Genomic DNA, 18,045 nt, shown 5'->3' on the forward strand with positions numbered 1-18,045 from the left:
TGCAGAGTTCCCTGTTGGGGAAGGACCTCCCGCCTCCCTGGGACTGGGCTCCAGTCAGGTCTGGCTTTTGTAAACATGGGCAGTGTAGAGATTCAGTGTGTGGCTTCCTTGGTCTTAAGTATTTGGCTTGTTGACTCTCTTGTCTCCTGTCCCTTCTATGGGAGACTGCACTTCATTTATTTCACCCATTGTTGGTCTTGTGGTGTCGCCGTTGGGGTCAGTGGGATTGATGTCAATTATGTATAATCTGACTGACTTGTCTGTACCCCCAGTGCTCACTCATGTACTGACCTTTTTGTATCAAATACAATTTGGTTATTGGTTCATCTTTATGCTGGCTGTGTCCTTTATGCTAGGCCTGATAATTGGCAAAACACGTTTCTCCATCACTTAGCATGATGAAAGACCATTTGAGGCTCCTGTACCACCTGACACACAAGACGACTGTACGAAATGTGCATGTATCTGCAAGGATGTACATGGTAGACAGAGGACACATGATGGATTACTTCTGTTTTCTGTGCAAAAACACATGATGCTCACTTTGCTGATTTGTTTCTCCTCTCTCCCACATGACAATAACCCAAAAGCAAACATTTACTCCTGGAGAAGAATTGATAACATTTAAAATATTCTCCTGGATTGATTTTTTTCCCTTTAATTCAGTACAAATCATTATAGATATTTGAACTACCCACATTATCCTTCAAAGAAGGACAGTTGACTCATACTGTGGTAATGAAGTTCTTATGGTGATAGAGACTGCAATCATTGTAATAACTGACTGACAGTAAGGACAAATACACAAAACAAGCAGATACTTTGGCATGTTCATCTTGAGGGCTCTTTAGAGTCAGGAAACCAAACCTGGAAGGATCTGCCTTCTGCAGGAATTATTGCTGGGAATGGGCATCAAGAAGAAAATTCAGAGTTGTAAAGTTGGTGGTGATTTTGGCATGTCCTATCTAGTTACCCAGGTCAAGCCCATGATCATCCATGCAAAATATAAAAACCCCTTCCAGCTCTGGAGAGCACAGGGCACCCACCAGTGCTCTCGTCCACCAGTTGCAGACCATCACCAACTATGTCCCAGGCAGGCAGAGCTACTGTCAACCTTGGGAAGGACTGGGGAAAAAGATAGAGATGGAGATGGGGAAAAGCAGAGGAAAGAGAGAGAGCAAGGAAAATTTTTATATGGGAATATGGGAGAAGGCCAGAAAGGACATCAGAGAAATGATGGGAGAAGGTCCAAGTTACAGCAGGAACAGAGGCAACTCATGGCACTGCCCGACAGAGGTGCCGCTTCAGAGCACTGGGGTGGGACATCTCAAACCCACGGCCACATCCAGTCTGTTCAGCTAAAAAGAAGATTTGAAAGGGAAGAAAATGGGGGAATTGAGGTATCGCAGCAGAAGACACAAAGTAACAGAGATCAGAAGGGAAACAGGGAGAGGAGGAAGGCAACTCTGCTGCTGCATGCAGGGAGCCTTCCCACCTCATAGCAACTCGTGTGTCCAGAGGATGGTGGCTCTGCAGAGGACAGATGCATGTAAACCCAAAGGAGTAAAAAGTAAAGAAAATTAGGAGAAACATTGTCTTGGAAGGGAATTTCATCTTACTAAAACAAAGGTGAAGCTATGCAAGCACCCCGCCCCATAAGCATAGCCGAATCTCACCTTTAAGAGCATGTGTTTCTCACTGGGAGTGAGATACATCTTGTTTTCATAGTAATCCACACAGATGTTGACAATATCAGCCAGCAATTCCTCATAGCCAGGGATAACCTCTAGTTGTTGGTGCAGACACTGAAACATCAACAGGGGCCACATTATCCACATGGACAGAGGAACAGCAGAAATCATGGGAGAAACACATTTGAAGGATTAAGAGTAGAATGATAAGAGGTTTCTTCAAACCTCATCTGTGTGCTTTTCTTAGGTTACTAGCGGAAGATTGACCTCATAGTACCACTGGTAATGAACAACCTTACTTCTGAAGGACAGCTCTCCTCTTCAGACTGATCACAACAGCAAAACATCAGAGAGCGAGATGTAAAGACAGATGTGTCAGAAGCAGACTTTCTGACTCTCTCCTGGCTCTGTGCAGTATTATACCTAATTAGCAGAAGCTATAAAGCCTGTGGAGCGTGGAGGGCCATGGGGTCTGATCTGCAGTCCCCGTGCAGTCACAGAGATGAACTGGATGGATGTCCTGGGGAAAACAGGGGAAGAGGTTCTGGCAGAACCTCCCCCTCCAAGAGGTCTTCTTCTATCTTTTAGACCTTCATCATTGTTTTGACATAGAGACTTTCAAAGCCACCCAGAATGACCCATAAGAAGGAGATATTGCTAGAATTATATAGCCTGACCAAAAGACCATTAGAGTCAGTGCCAGTGACCCAATTGGCACAATCTGGTCTGAAGTGGTGTCAACCTTGGCGAGATCACTGCCCCTCTCTACTCATGGAAAAGTGAAGTGGTTCAGAGAAAAGGGACCTGCCTGCGTGATGCGGTTGTGGTTTGCCAGGAACATGGAGAGGTTCTGGGACTCCTGGATGGACTGGGGGTCTGCCATCTTCCGCAGAAACTGGGCAGCTCTGGAAGGGAGAAATCCAGTGTCACCAAGGCTCACTGACCCAATGTGAGACTCTCACCACCCATCTGCCCTGTTTGACCTGCAGCTGCATTACAGCTCTGCTCTTTCCTTGTTTTACCAAGAGGGAACCAAAACACAACAGGGCTCAGAGATTTGCCTAAAATCACAAAGAGATCTTACGACAGCACGGAAACCCAACCTCCAGCCTCCTGATGTCCACCTGACCTCACTGCTGGGCAGACCAGGTCCTCCCTTGCAGACCAGGCACAGTCCTGTCCCCACTCCCACTGCTTTGCCCCCTCTCACCTTTTGTAGGCAGAATGGTCATTTTTGACGCTGCACTTCATGTTCTTCAGCTCATCCAGGACAGCGAACATGTTAATGAACTTGCCCAGAGTGAGGAGATAGGCCTCGGAGACAAAGTCCTTCCTCCGCTCAGCATGGCACAGGCGCTTCACCTCGCTGCAGAACCGCTCGATAGCCTTGCGCTGGAAGGCAGCGGGACAGGGTCATCACACCACTGCTAAGACCCCTCTTCACCCACCCACTGTTTCCTTCTTTTAACAAAAGCATTTTTCTGTTGGAGATGGAGGCTCCAGGGTCCCTCTCCAGTGTCACCATGAAACAAAGCAGCGTTACAAACCACTGCAGACAAACATTGTCTGTGCTGGAGGGGAGAAGGAGGCTCAAACCCTCTATGTGCACCTGCCCCAAGTGTAGCATGTTCTGCAAAACCAGGTTTCAGATTTTTAGGTGGGGCATAAAGACCTCACAGGAGATGAAACCTAAAAATGATGGTGAAACCCAGCTGCAGCCAGTTATGAACGCAGGCAGTGATGGGGAGAGGTCCCTGGAGCCCACAGCAGCTGTTGCCACGTGCTCATTGCTCTGTTGGGAATCTATGCGTATTATTTTGTCAACTGCCTCAAGTGTAGCAATTGCTAAATTTAAGCTTTGGTGCTCTTTGCCAGTAGACCTCCGAGTTCAGGGGCCTGTGAGCACATCCTGTTCCTGCTGGCAGAGCAGGAGGGTGTCCAGCTGCATCGCTGCATCCCACCCCAAGCACCAGCTGCACCACCAGCCCTCAGGTCTTCCTGGCTTTGCTTCAGAGGGAAGAGCAGAAGAGCGAGCTGTGCTGGTGCTAGTGGAGAAACAGGTCTTCACATCCACCAGCCCACAGCCCAGAGAAACAGGAGCCTGTGTCACCCATTAGCTCCACACAGTGGGGCTCTGGTCCTCTGTGAACTTCAAGGGCTGAGGTGTGCTCATTCCCAACTTGTGTACAAGATTTTGGGGCTGAGCAAGGGACACACAGGTTTCTTTCAGACAGGTCTCGGGTATCTGGGGGTGGCTGCAAAGAAGAGACCTATCAGGGGGTTCAGGGGCTCTCCAAGCTGGCCTAGCAGGCAAGGATAGCACAGCCCTGCTTAGGATAAGTTAACACCAAAGTAATAAATTATTTTTGCTTCGCTCCTTGACTACTTACTTGAAAATACATGAACTTCATAAGCTTGGTGACTTCTGGCTCCAGGACTTCCACCGTCTTCTCATAAATCTCCACTCGGTTTGGCTGTTCGTTACATTTCACCTGCGTTGCAAAGACAAATCATCCTTGTCAGCATCAGATTTTGTAACGCAGCTGTGGACTGCAATGGTCACCATCTTCTGCTTGTCTCACAGTGAATCCTGTCCCCATCTGAGGACAACAGAGGGACTCAGGGGAGCTTGTTCTTAAGGCAGTAGGTGACAGGAGAAGGGGCTATTTCTCAGATGCAAAATTCTCTCCATGAATTATAATCAGACATCACCTTGACTCTGAGAAATAAAAACATTCTAATGCATTTGTCTGGGGCAGAACACATACAATACAGTTTGGACTTGCTACACAACGTGGGAATGTTATATCATAAAGTTATCTGAGACTTTGTGTTGCAAAGTCCCAGGGACACACAAGGCACCAGGCTATGGCTCTGCTATACACTCCCTGGGATAATTTTGGTTCTGTTGCTGACCTGTTAAAAATCACTGGGCTTGTATGTGGCTAGCAGAAATGAAGTGTCACTGTCACTGGAATCCTAAGAAGCTAAATTTAAGGACTTACTGAGTTGTCATCCATCTCATGTCCAAAGAGCTACTTGGGAGCCATTACTAAACTTTTAGGGAAAACCCCAAATGCCTGAGGCAATGCATCCTTGCTGTCACCCTCTGGTTTTGTTTCCAGTTGCTGCTGGCACAAGGCTGTGATGGGGCTGACAGCTCTGGTGCAAGTTTAGTAGTGCAACAGCTGATGCACAGGGCACAAGGGGGGCAAATCAGCCAGCTGTACATGTGGGAAGATGCAAAAGTAGTTTTGCCTTCTCTGTAGTGGAGAATCTCATGTCCCTGCCCTGGTGTTTCATACTGCAGTCAGGCAATATTGATGGCCATGAGGATGCTGCTCATGGCAGGGAGGTGTGGTGGACATTTATGTGTAGACTCTGTTCTTCACCTGTGAAACCACGGTCTCTGATGTAGTACATGACTGAGCAGCCAAGCTGGGGACTGAGAACAGGACCCCCCAGTTGCAGCCATGTGCCCCATGGCAAAGCACAGGGGTCACTTCAAGATCAAATCTGGTTAATCTGTAAATGAACCCTGTGGTGGTGTCTGCTCCTCCATCACACATGTCACTGCCTGCAGCCCTGGCAGGGAGGACGGGGCAGAGAGTGGGGATCCCCCAAGCTGTGCTCAGAGAGGCACAAACGTTGCGTAGGTGACCTGGATGGGAGGACACTAAAACGCCAGAACAGATTATCCATAGCAGTGTCTTGCCATCAGCTCAGCCACAGCCTGCCTTCTGTTAGCGTAGGCAAGAGGGGCAACTGCAGCACAGCATCAAATATAAATGGTAGACAAGCAAATATCCAATCAGCAGCAGAAACCTCCCCATGGCTGGGTCTCATGAGACCATCAGCAGAGTATAACCTGAGGGGAACTGAGGTTTGACCTTTCCCAGGGAATCACAAACATGGGCATTGCCAGCCATGTGGAAATATTTTTTCCTGGCTCCACAGAAGCGCTACAAACCCTTTTATCTGTAGGGTTAATGGAAGTGCACTGCACCCACCCCAACGTATTGTCAGTCAGCAATTTTGCAGCGATCCAGCACGTGTTCACATTGCGGAAGAAAAGCTTTGAGCTGGAGTCTGAATCATGATCAGTGGGCCACATGGGCAACCTTACTCATGTCTGTAGGTGTTTGAAGGATGAAGCCACCAAAATTCAGGTTGGAGAGAGAAGGACTAGAAAACAGTTGAAGCAGAACTAGCAGTAGAGGAGGAGAATGATTAAATGTGGGGGGAGATGAGGATCTTCAGGTATATCAGCAGCAAAAAAGAGCATTTGGGAAGATGTTTCTGGCATATCAAAGTGCTCCTTCATGCATCCTTGCATAACACTTACAATTCTGGGGCTTCCATGGGAGCAGAGAGAGCACCCCAGAGTCTGGGCAGCAGTCTGGGATGGTGAAACTTGCCCCAGCTGCCTGATCTGCTCTGCGCAGGTCAGGGAGAGCCTGAGTCTGTCACATCTCAAGAGGACCTTCTGTTTTCATCCCAGGCTGCCCGGGCTCCCTTCTTGACACGAGTCCCACTTGGCACTTGGGCAATTTTTAACTGAACCTGAAGTTCCTGATACCATGTAATGGTATGATACCATACAAAGGTATCAGGATAGCGTGATATAAACCAGATCTGATGGTTTTACTCGCAACTTCCAAGAACCAACTGCCTTTGCCTGAAGCAAACTCTGTCTCCCCACAAGATGAGAGAGAAAAATATTCAAGCAGCACACCAGGAAGGAAATAACCACAGTGCTTTAATTAAAGCAAAAGCTATCCATTCTCCAGACAGAGAAGTGGATAAAGACTCAAGTGACAAAACACAGTACCATCCCAAGTACCATGCTGGACCAGAGCTGTGCTCAGCTGAGTCCTGTTAGCAGCTGTAAGACAAACAAGCTGGTCCTGTGGGGATGAAACAACTTCAGGTGTGACTGCTCTGGGGAGCAGGGGAGGGGCTCATGAAACCAGGAAATGTATATAAAGCAGATGGCTTGTGGTGAGGGTGACTGAGTTTGGGGGTACTGCTAAGAGTTGCTTAGGATAAAGCTTTCATATGCATAAGAGTGGAGAGCAGGTGCCCTTTACTGGAGCAGCAGTAAGCAGATCTGCTTCTGAAATGGTTGCCAGCTGCTGAAATTAGTGCTTTAGACTTTGGTGGGCATAAGACAGTTTGAAGAGTCAGTAGTCTCTCTTTTCAACCCTTCTATCTGCTTCAGTCTTCTCTGCTTTTTTATTCTTCTGTCTCCAGTTCAAACTAATTTGTGCTAAAGACAAGACCAGCTAGGTGCTCTGGGATCATCCCTGCCTGGGCTTGAGTACCTGGGGGATGGCTCGTGAGCAGCTCCTCCATGTGTAAAGCATCACAGCATACTCATGGCCTTCTTCCAGCATTTCATTCTGAAAGAAAAGACAGAGAGGCATTGCTGGGGGTAGGGCACGCACCGAGGGCTTAGCTTTGCTGGGGCAGTGCCTGGGAACTCACCATGCTGGAGTGCACCGTTGCCTGCTCGATGTACCTGGCAATACCAGTCACAAAGGCATTTCTGTCTTCAAAGTTTGTGTCAAAATTAGCCTATGGGCAAAATGGGAGACATGGGGATTAAAATACAGCCAGTTTTTTGCTCACCTGATACAGTTCACTGTGCGATGTGTTGGCAAAAAGCAGAATCAGTAGGAATCCTGGGGCATGGGAGCAGCTTATGAACAATTTGAGGTGCTGCACCTCTAGGTCTGAAATAGATTCATACATGCAGCATGAGATGCTTCTGAATCATACATGTTCATTAGAGGAAATCCTGCAGATTACATGTGTGAAAATACGGTGATCAAGACTGATAAACCCTTGTAAGATCAAGCCAAACTCAGGTGAGATCAGCTACAGGGAATTGCAGCCACACCAGAGAGCAAACCTACAGCAATTATTCTAAGGACTTTTGCTTGGTAACTCAAAGACAGATGCAGCCTCATTAATTTCTATTTGTGCCCTGGCTGCTGGGGGAAGACCACATCCTGTCAGCAGGAATTGCAAAGAATAAACACACAGAAAGGGCAGGGAATGAGATGTCTGTAAAACACAAATATGAAAGTCAGCACGCATCCAGACATTATTATCAGCACTAGTGTTGCTCTTGCAAGCTGATGTTTTGGGATGAACAGTTGTTTTGGAAGTTGAGCTACAACTTTGGGTTGGGACAGGGGAGCAAGAAAGTGCAGAGCGGGGCAGGGAATGAAAAAGCAGCTCCTCAGCCTCTCTCTCCTCGGGTAATTTCCTCCTGTCTGATGGTGTCTGCTGGAGGGCAGAGTGTAGAGAAGTCCCAGGTGCCCAGAGCTGCCCCTTGCAATGACATCAGCATTGCAGCAACCGTGTTCACCTCAATAACTGATTTCCTCAGTAGAAAAGCTAGGAGCACAGACCTGTGGCTACAGGGCTACCCTTCTTAGTGCCTCCTGCATTGTGCCTTTCTGGCTAGCAGGGGACAGGACTACATACAAACAAGTATGATAAGGCAACAGGCTTGACCAATATCTCTAGATCTAGTTTAGATGAGGTTTTTTAGGCCTAGTGGTGTGCACATGCTCACAGCCCTGCAAGGAGGCTGTGCCATAAGGCTGGACCCTGATCCCCTCACAGGACACAAGTCAGCAAAGAGTAAAAATGATTTAAAGAAGAGGTAAGCAAAAATGGTATGAGGATTTTCCACAGAGAGTTGAAATTTGAACAGCCCAGAACTGCCTTTGGGTCTGATAACCCGTAGAGATAGTAATGCTGCTGAACGAGCCCACAGTCTGACCTGCTGAAAGAGATACTGTAATTTCAGACCCCAGTGTCCATGGCATGGCAATCACTGTACGGGTGTATTTATACACGGCCATGGGTAAGCCCTGAATTCAGCAGTGGCAGGATGGAGAAAGCAACCCCACATTATATTTAACTCTGGGTGTGTGCTGTAGGGCAGGGTGTGGTGTGGTGGCCACGCAGCTCAGGCATCCTGCTGCGGATCCTAAAGCAGGAGTTTGGGCCTTGCCTTGGGCTTGTGCCAAGCTCTGCCTGGTCAGTGCAGCTGCAGCTAAATCTGTGGTTGTTCAAGGCAGAGAAGCAATTGTAGTGACTGCCCTCCCCTGCATGCCAGCAGCTCCCCAGACCGGCAGCTCCTGCTGTGCTAGCGGCACAGGCCGGCCAAAGTCAGGCAGAACTCTGATTCTGACCTACTTAGATGTGTGTGCTGCCATAAAAAGGAAGCACAGAAATATGTGTATAATGAAATATCGCTGAGAACTTTCTATCGTTATCACAAATGTTATCTCCTGCTTCTTACCCATTCACGCACTCTGGTCCTCATTTTTAAACTTCCCTATGTCTTACTCAGCCTTAAAGATGCCTTTCACTGATCTCTAGTGCTTTCCTTTTAAACCCTTTGGGAACACAGATTTGTGACTAGATCTGTTCTGAACATTTCCTTAAACATAGTGAACCCAGGATGTTTTCAGCTTGTTCTCAGAGCACCATGTGCCCCTGTGCTTTTCATGAGCTACCAGAACAACCCTCCCGGCCCCACCACCTCTGGGAGCTGAAGGTACCTGGTACATGATGGAGGACGGAGGCGGTTCGATGCATGGCTGCTGGTCTGGAAGAGGCAGCTCCTCCAGTAAGTCCACGTTGGACAAGGCATCCTCTAGCGTGACGTGAGTGGTCATGGTTCTGGATGTTCAGTTTCCACGCTAAATCCAAAGGAAAGGAGAGGGTGATAGACAGACAGCAGCCAGAAGACTGAGTGAGAAAGCACCAAAACCAGAACCACGACTGGCTGGCACTGCAAGAGACACAGTCCCGGTTTATCTTGTTTTGCTTTTCTTGTGTATTTAACCTACATCTCTATGTCATTGCTCCTTCTGTGATTCAACAGCAGAGTAGGAATGCAGAATAAGAGGAACACAACTACCCACCCATGTCCTTCTCTGCTTAACTCTATGCAAAACTGTTTTAAGACAGAGCACAGCTGGGGGCTGCAGTGCAGCTTTAGCAGCCCTGAGTGAAAGCGTGTGCTCTGAAATGCAAAGTGGCGCTATCAGAAATATCTCTCAAAGCAGCATGATTAGAAAAGTATGACTGAAGCTGACACTCACATGCTCTCCTTCTCACACACATGAAGGGCCCTGGAAACTGTAAACAACAAACTGCATTCTCAAAGGTGAACCGGAAAGGATTGAGTGCTGCGCAGGCAGGCTGTGGCACTGCAAGCAGCAAAAAAAAAAAGTAGCTGTTAAAATTTTCCCTGTTCTTACCCCACATGCAGTGTCCCCTGCCCAGTCCTGGCCTGCCGTGAAGCTGCACACAGTGCCAGTTGCATATGAAATAAAAAGCAAAGGAAACATTTCTGAAAGCTCACTGGCACTTACCCTAGTGGGAACCTCAGGACAAACCTCTATGTCCCTTAGTTCCTTTGTGATTCACCTTTGCTGTAAGACCCCAAGCATAGAGGGACAGCTGCTGTCACCCAGGCTGAGCAGTTGTATAATCACAGCCACAGGGCTTCCCCAGTTAATACCTAATCTGCGTGCAATAGCACTGGCTGACCTAGAGCATGTGTCTCCTAGAAAAACACTCCGCTGAATTTAAACATTTGCAGAGAGAGAACTTGTTTTAAATATTGACATGTCATTTGATTAGCAAATCACCTCCCCCTTCTCTAGGTGGGTTTTTTCCCCACTCTGAGCCTGTCTCGTTTCAAATGCCAGCCATCAAGTTTTATCACTCTAACCTGCGACAGTAGAGCTCTCTATTATAAAAGTTCCCATCAAGATACGTATTTCAATAAAACACCCAGCAACCTTCACTATGGCTCAGGCAAGCAGACTGAGTTCTTTGGCTGCCTTTTTACAGAGTGTATTTTCCAATCCTTTAATCATCTCTTTGGCTTTTCACTAAGCTTGATCCAATTTTGCAACTTTTTTGCTGAAGTGCAGACACCACAGAAGGACACAAGGCTCCAGCAGTGTCTGCATAAGCATCAGATACAACAGCAATGTACCCTCTCTCCTTGTGTACAATCCCACCAGTTCCTTTGGTCGCAGCAGCAGTCCCATAGGTCCTCATATTCAGCCGATTATCTGCTACAAATCCCTTAGGACCTTTTTTTTTTTTTTTTTTAATTGAGTCACTGTTTCCAAGAGTATGTTTGCTTTTCATTTCCAGCACTGGGAGCATGGAAGGACAATGGCTTTGGGATATTCATAGATAAGACACACATGCACACAGCAAGGACCAAGGGGGATGCATGTTCTGTGCAGTCCTGGGGTGGCTTCATGTTAGGTGACAAGAGGGATGCTGCTGCTGTGCCTCTTGTCACTGTTGCTGCCTGCACACATGGGCTCCAAGAACATGTATGAGCCTGGTAAAACCCATTCCACCTCTACAGATGCCTCCTCAAGGTACCAGGCAGCTGAGAAACAGGCTTGGTTACACCTGCAGCTGAAGCACCATGAAATAAATGCCCGGAGAAAAATAACTTCAAGCAGCCCTTCCCCTACATGCTCAAATTTCTGTTTCCTTCTTAACCCCTCTTTGCTAAAATGGTTTCCTGTTACAAATTGTAGCAGCTGTCAAAACCAGACATTACATCCCGGCAGGCTGAGGCAGAGCAGCTTCCTCCTTGCCTGCGAGCGCCCGCTGCAGCTCCGCGCTGGGCTGGCGGCTCCACTTGCCCGGCCCCATGGACCTCCTCGGCTGCCCACCGCTCTCCACCATCCTCTAGTGCCTCGAGACTCGTCTCTGGGCTCCCAGAACGACACCCCTGGTACTCACACGTGCTTCATTACATACTTCAGGCTTAGGAAGACGAAAACCTTCCACTTTACAGCTCTGAGGATGGTGACTGTTTATTTGGGCTCATTTTTCATTTTTCCCTAAGTCAAACTCTGTGGCCATTTGTGCAAGGTGCTGGCAGTCTGCTATAATCAAAGATGCTTCCACAGTAATCCTGTGACATCCAAAGAGCTCAGCAAATGAAGGGACTCAATTATTGCTGCTGTTTGGGCCATACCAGAAGATATGGTTCCAAATACGGTGTCAGGGTCCTGCTCTGCTGGGCAGCCACAAACCTGCCAGACTAAGCCAGTTCCTGCCCCAAAGATCTTGCACTCAAATAGAGGAAGAGAGTCAGTGTGTAGAAATATATGAACAGAAAAGGAAGTGTCAAGCCATAGTGAGCCAGTGGTGCAATCATCTGTTGGCCCACCCCGTGCTTTGCCACGGTTGAGCAGAACGCAAGAACCTGGACGCAGATGGAAAAACTACACAGACTTTGTGGGTTTAACAGATGAGTCTTCACGGGGACTCCCAATTTCAGTTCTACGCTTTCCTAAGCACAATAACAAAACCAACGGAGGCGACGGGGAAAAGCGTGGTCTGCCAGGACTTCCCCTGGGTCTCATGCCTGCACCACACTGCGACAGACAGCAACCTTACAGCCGGAGCGTGTGATGTTCCAGGGCTGGCAGACCTGGATCCTCACCCCAGATCGTCCATAGAAGAGCAGCCCCAAGCGGCCCCTTGCCTGCTCCTTGGGGTGGCTGTAGGGCTGGCGGGGGCCCTGCTTGTGGTTGGGCTCCACTGCCAGTAGGAAGCACCCAGCAGTGAGAGGGGCTGTGCACTGGGGAAGGCTCTGAAGACAGCAGCATGGCTTGGCCCGGTCCATGGGGCGCTGTGTGGTCTCCCCCCACCACACGGGTTGCCCGGGAGAGCCAAAAGGGGAAGTCCCACTGCAACAGACCCACGCCATCCTCCCTCACCTTCCCGCAAAAAGGTTTCTTACACAAATGTGCTGGGGCTGCCCTGGCAAATCCAGCTTCATCCCCTCGGTCCAGGGCAACTGTCAGGAAACGGGGCAGCGACCAAGCGGCTCCAGCCCAGGGAAGATGGGGATCCCTGGGGACATTCATCAAAAAGTTCTCATTAAGCCTTAACCACCACCCACCACGTGGGCCCGAGGGCACGGATGGCCATGCTGGGAAGAGAGTCAGCCCATGTTGGTGGTTTGCTGACAGCACTCTGGCACACATGGCCATAGGGATGGGGGCCTCGCTGCCTGGGGAGCAGCACAGCAGCCTGCCCAGGAACGGGGCTTTTTTGCTGCCGTAACACGTGTGTAGCAGGGCGAGGCTCTTCCTCGCACACAGGAAGCATATCCTGCCTGCGTGGACGCAAACACAGTCATGCAGGCTGCTGGGAGCAGTCTGACAAAACTACTTTCTTCTCCATATCCTGCTGCTGCTGGTCAGAGGCCAAAGTCCCTCTGGTCCTACATGTTTTGGCAAAACTGAACATAAGCCTGGCAGGAGCCAACCCCACCCCAGTGAAACCCTGGAGAGGGATGCAGCCATTGGGCTGATTACCTCTTCTGCTAATGAGCACTGGTGCTAACAAGTGCTGCCCACACTTTCTGCCCATCTGCTGCAGAGACTTCCTCTTCCCATCCTGCATCTCAATCGCAACTCCTCTGGCCATCTCTTACACCTTCTAAAGCCAAATGACCACAGAGGCCCTGGGACTTCTGGACATTGCAGGGAGCCAGACATGTGGGGTGCAGGCACAGGGCATGGCCCCACCACCCTGAAATGGAAATTAAGAGTTCCTGAAATGGCAGCTCTGTTGTGGCAGCAGCCTGGGGGCCAGATCTAACAGACAGCATAGGAAGGCTTTGGGAAGGAGCGAAGATGGATATTCCAGATGTCTGAATTTGCAGGTCCTACCTTCCTCACCAAAAGGCTTGCCCAGAAATATCGGGGCAATATCTTTGTCTTCGCAGCGAGAGGAACAAAGACGACTTCATTGTTAGAGCAGCTTGGGGGAACAAAGAAAGACTTTTAAAAGCAGGGGGCACAATGAATATGTTGCATGCACGTGTGCTTGCTTCCAAGCTGCACAGCTGAGAGCTCTGAGAAAGTGGCACAGGCTGTTTTGGGTTTTCAGCTCACCTGTTCCTACAGCAGACATTCACGCTGGAGCTGCAGTTTGTACTAAAATACTAAGAGCAGGAAAGGAAGCAAGAAAAAAATGGGGATTGCCCAGGAGACTGGTAGTAAGACAGGGTCCAAGCCCTGCAAGCTTGGGGTGAGATGAGCAGCAAAATGACTTTTGCTGGGGAGATGGCAATGTAGAGAAGGAGGACAAACTTTTTCTGGCTACCTCCTGACCATCTGGGATTCTTCTCCAGCTTTGATGCCCAGTCCCTGGGTAACCTGGGAAAGTAATTTAATTTATTTTTGCCCCTGTTATAATGCTTCTCCCTTTTACTCCAAAACAGCATCTAACCAGTGGTCAGGAACCACCCTGGCCCAACAAGTAGCCCAGCAGACTGACGTCTTGGGTGCATAAAAGCAGAGTGATCCTGATACCCACTGCCTCACAGCACAAGGAGGATAAATGTTCCTGGCCACCAATGTATTTTTGTCAAGAAGAATAACTTCAGGGTGCAAAACTTTAGTTTGACCCTTGCCTAAAATGCATGGAATTAAAGTGCCCCGTGTTTTAGAATGCATGCCATCAACCCCTTCACTCATGCTCTCAGAATTACTTGTAATTGCAACCACCACCACAGTCAGGAGGTTCTTTGCACGAGTAAATAAACACAGCCAGGATGAGCGAGGCTGGCAGAGCTGGGCTCCTGCCCTACATAGACACAGATGTTAATAACCATGAAATTACCCTTCCATTAAAAAAGCAAGCCAAACTGCATGATTCCTGAAGCTGGTTTTCTGTATCTGTACATTTTCTGCCATTCCATTAGGGCTGAGTTCCAGGCATTTATGCTGTTCCTGTATCTCAGCAACACAATTATTTTGGAATTTATTTCTTTTAGAATAACTTTTTTTTTTCCCCTCATGCCAGAGAAAGAGTGTCAGGGAAGGAGGCAGGTATAGGAAGCTACATTTCTAATATAGATGAGAAATTTAGAGCAAGTTTACAAGCAACCCCACAGCTGACAGTTAAAGTGCTTCTTGGGAAATCAAATCATACAGGACAGCATTATTAACAGTTACTGATCTTCCAAAACCAATCTTTCAATTTTTCATGCAAAGATGATAACTGATTGTTAATAAAATTATTCTCATGAAATCAACATAGTCTGCTTTGCTCAACAGACCCTGGTCAGAAAATGGAAGATTTTTCCATGTTCCTCAGGCTTAATAACAATTAACTGTACAGAGAAAAGGAGAAAATAATTATCCTCTGCAGGGAGTTACCCTAGAATTATACGGCTGTGACAGACACCAAAATACCAGGCTAGTCACCCATCTCAGTGACTAACCCCAGACAACTGTCATCATGCAAAACATGAGGGTGCTTTTTCTTGGTTATCTGTGCAGGGCAGGAAGGGCACAGAGGGTTTAGCGACTCAGCCTAATTCTACCAGATCTTTGTGACCCAACCCCCCCAGTCAGGACCCCCCCGTGGAAAGCGGCAGATGGCGAAGGGGGACAAGCTCTGCTGCTGGCGGTGTCCTCTGACAGCACAGACACAACCGTCACCCTCCTCCAAAACAACCCCGAGCAGGCAGGGAGGTTTTAGCATGTGCCTCTGTTTCTTCTCCTTATTCCTTCCCGGTCCTTCCAACCCACGGAGGTTTCCTGCAGAATCCATCCGTTCCTCCCCAGGCGGGATGCGGCTGGCACCACGCATTTCCAGCGTCCTCGGGTGGAAAGTTCGATACAAAGAAACGCTTCCCGGGGCGCACCTTGCTCCTCACCGCCCTCACGCAACGGGAAACGCGGCGGTTTTGGAACGGAAAGAGGTTTTGCCGACTCCAACCGACGCCAAAGGGCGAACCTGCGGGCGCAGCTCCAGCCCATCGCTCCCAACCCCGGCTCAGACCCCCTCGCTTCCTCCTTCCCCCTCCGCCCCCAGGGACACCATATTTTCACGCCACGGGTGATCCGGGCGCTGCTCGGGAGCCCCCGCCGGGGCCACCTTCAGCCCCCGGCCCGGCTCCGCCGCTCCTCCATCACCTCCTCCATCACCTCCTCCATCACCTCCTCCATCACCTCCTCCATCACCTCCTCCATCACCTCCTCCATCCCCCTTTCTCCCTGCGCTCAGCATCGCCGCGACCCCGGCTCGGCTTCGCGCTGCCGCCCGCGGTGGGGCCTGCAGCGCCCGCCGGGCCCGGGGCTCGGCCCCCTCCCCAGTCCTGGGGGCGCCGAGCCGGGATGCGGGGCGGCGCTGGAGGGGAGGGGGGGTGTTAGGGAAGAGGGGGGGGGATTTGCGCTATTTTTTTTCCCCCGGCGCTTTGCAGCGGCCGCGGGGAGGCTGGACGCCGCAGGTAGCTCTAAGCATTGTGGGATACATCCCCGCACATCCCCTCCCGGCCCGCCGGGCCTCCCGCCCTCCCTCTGCCCCGGGGCGGCGGCACCTGCCCCGCCGCTGCCCCCCCCGGCCCCGCTCAGCCCGCCCGGGGGGCACCGGGCTCGGCGGCGGCGGGCGCAGCCCCGGGAGAGGGAGGGAGGGCGGAAGGGAGGGGGTGAAGCCGCGCATCGCCCGCGCATCCCCCGCGCCTCCCCCGCGTCCGTCCGTCCGTCCCCCCCCCTCCGCCCCGCTCACCTGGCGCTCCGCGGGGTGCGATGCTCCGCGCCGCGGGATGCTCCGCGCCGCCCGCACAAAGAGCAGGAAATGGCTGCAGCAAGTGCACTTCCGCGGCTCTCCGCCGGCCCCTCCGCACGGCGGCGGGGGGAGCCCCGGTCCCCGCCGCGGGAAGGGGCTGGAGCGGCGCGGGCGGCTCCTCCCCCGGGCAGCGCGGGCGATGCGCTGCGGGGCCGGGGGCCGCATCCCCCCCCGCCGCCGTGGGGCCCTCCCGCCGCGGCCGCTCCACCGGGGGAAGGCTGGGGTGGCGGCAGAGCGATGCCCGTGGGCCCCCCCGCGGGCGGGGGGAAGGCCACCAGCCCCCCCGGTGCGCGGCGGGGACAGGGCCGGGGGCGGCTGCCGCAGCCCCCCGGAGGCCTGAAGCTGGGTGAGAGCGTTTGGGTCGCTGAGAAGGCAGGAGCCGGCTGGGCTTCCCCATCGCCCGGCTGCTGAGGCTGCGGGGTTCGGGTGTTCAGCCTCTCTCCCCCTCAGAGCACCTGTCCCTTCCTTAGGTTTTACCTGCCATTTTAACGCAAGCCCTCTTAATACATAGAAAGCCTTGGGTCGCTGAGCGTGTTAGAGACCAAAACCAGAAGGCAATGCCTTTCCTCAGAGCTCCAAGCCTCTTCTAAGTCAGCACCGCATCCAAAAGATCTTTTTGGCATTTTTGGCATCTGGCATATTTCTTCAGGGACAAGTTTCCAGTCCTTCTGCTCATGCTTCTTTTTAAAGCTCGAATACGGCTCTTTAGATCTACTGTGAAATCCAAACTGGACCTCTTACAGCTTTCAGAGGAACACAGCCTCATGGTGATTGATAGAAACCCTGTACGGGGCCTTCATTCTTTTTTCTGCTGCCCTCCCAGCTTCTGATGGGGCTGTCTGTTTGTTGAAAGACATCGGTGGATACCCAAGAACTCTTGAAAGACTAGATACAGGTCTAGATATATATCCTTGTTGATCCTGGCAGTGTCCCTTTCCTGAGCATCAGCCTACAAAAGCAGCAAGGCGGTCTGAGGAACTATCTTTGTTTTAATGCACAGAACCACACCTGAAAAAAAAATCTGTTAATAGCATCTCTGGGAGTAGACTCTTCTTCCCCTTCATAGCATTTCTTCTATCTCACCTTTGACTGGAACATTTTGTAGCCATCATTATTCTTTTTACTATTTATTACTTGTCAGAAAAATTCAGTAAGTGAGCACAGTTACTGCAGATCCAAAAGATTTAACAGCTAATACTGCTCTGAGGCCATGGGGGAAACAAGGTCGGCTCAAGAAAACTATGGCAGTAAAAACTGCTGTGGAGTATTTTTGCACAGTTTAATCTGCTCCCATGATCAGCCAGGCTCAGGGTGATGGGAATTCCATGACTGTTATGATATTGTTGTAATTTTATGCTCTGTGTTTTCTTAGATGGTAGAATAATAAAATGAGCTTCTCTGCATTTGTCCTGCAGATCTCTCTGCAGGCTGGGCGGAATGGCAGTGAGGGGCAGGCCCCATGCAGCTACAGATGCAGGAGTGTGTGCATCAGCTGGTTATGTGTGTGGGGGAGAGATAACATGGTGACGGGGTGAGCTGAACAGAAGAATACACACCAATTTGAAGTGGCTGCCAAGTGAGATTTAGCAGAGCCATTCACCTGAACCCTGCCGTGCTGACAAGCGCAGCATTCAGAGAGGACAAAGTCAAACATCAGAGAGAAATATGTTCATTAAAAAATGTTTCAGGAAAT

The 18,045-nt window shown here is 50.3% G+C and overlaps 1 protein-coding gene across 3 annotated transcripts in view; it reads right to left on the reverse strand.

The window, feature by feature from the left end:
* The window catches only part of CYFIP2 (cytoplasmic FMR1 interacting protein 2), a 56,793-nt gene extending 40,252 nt beyond the window's left edge, over nucleotides 1-16,541 (reverse strand). For 2 of the 3 annotated variants that reach the window (XM_074915652.1, XM_074915650.1), the window contains exons 1-8: nucleotides 16,293-16,541; nucleotides 9,275-9,415; nucleotides 7,179-7,268; nucleotides 7,016-7,093; nucleotides 4,082-4,183; nucleotides 2,902-3,083; nucleotides 2,500-2,596; nucleotides 1,677-1,805 (exon numbers count right to left, since the gene is read on the reverse strand). In XM_074915652.1, the coding sequence (XP_074771753.1) occupies nucleotides 1,677-1,805; nucleotides 2,500-2,596; nucleotides 2,902-3,083; nucleotides 4,082-4,183; nucleotides 7,016-7,093; nucleotides 7,179-7,268; nucleotides 9,275-9,391 (795 nt within the window). In that variant the 5' untranslated portion in view covers nucleotides 9,392-9,415; nucleotides 16,293-16,541. Of the gene's footprint in view, nucleotides 1-1,676; nucleotides 1,806-2,499; nucleotides 2,597-2,901; nucleotides 3,084-4,081; nucleotides 4,184-7,015; nucleotides 7,094-7,178; nucleotides 7,269-9,274; nucleotides 9,416-10,093; nucleotides 10,175-16,292 lie in introns of those variants that run through there. The other variant, XM_074915651.1, reaches the window with a different exon arrangement.
* Nucleotides 16,542-18,045: the final 1,504 nt, after the last annotated feature.

The sequence above is a fragment of the Athene noctua genome, chromosome 12 (genome assembly GCF_965140245.1).
Source record: "Athene noctua chromosome 12, bAthNoc1.hap1.1, whole genome shotgun sequence".
NCBI classification, from domain to species: Eukaryota; Metazoa; Chordata; class Aves; order Strigiformes; family Strigidae; genus Athene; species Athene noctua.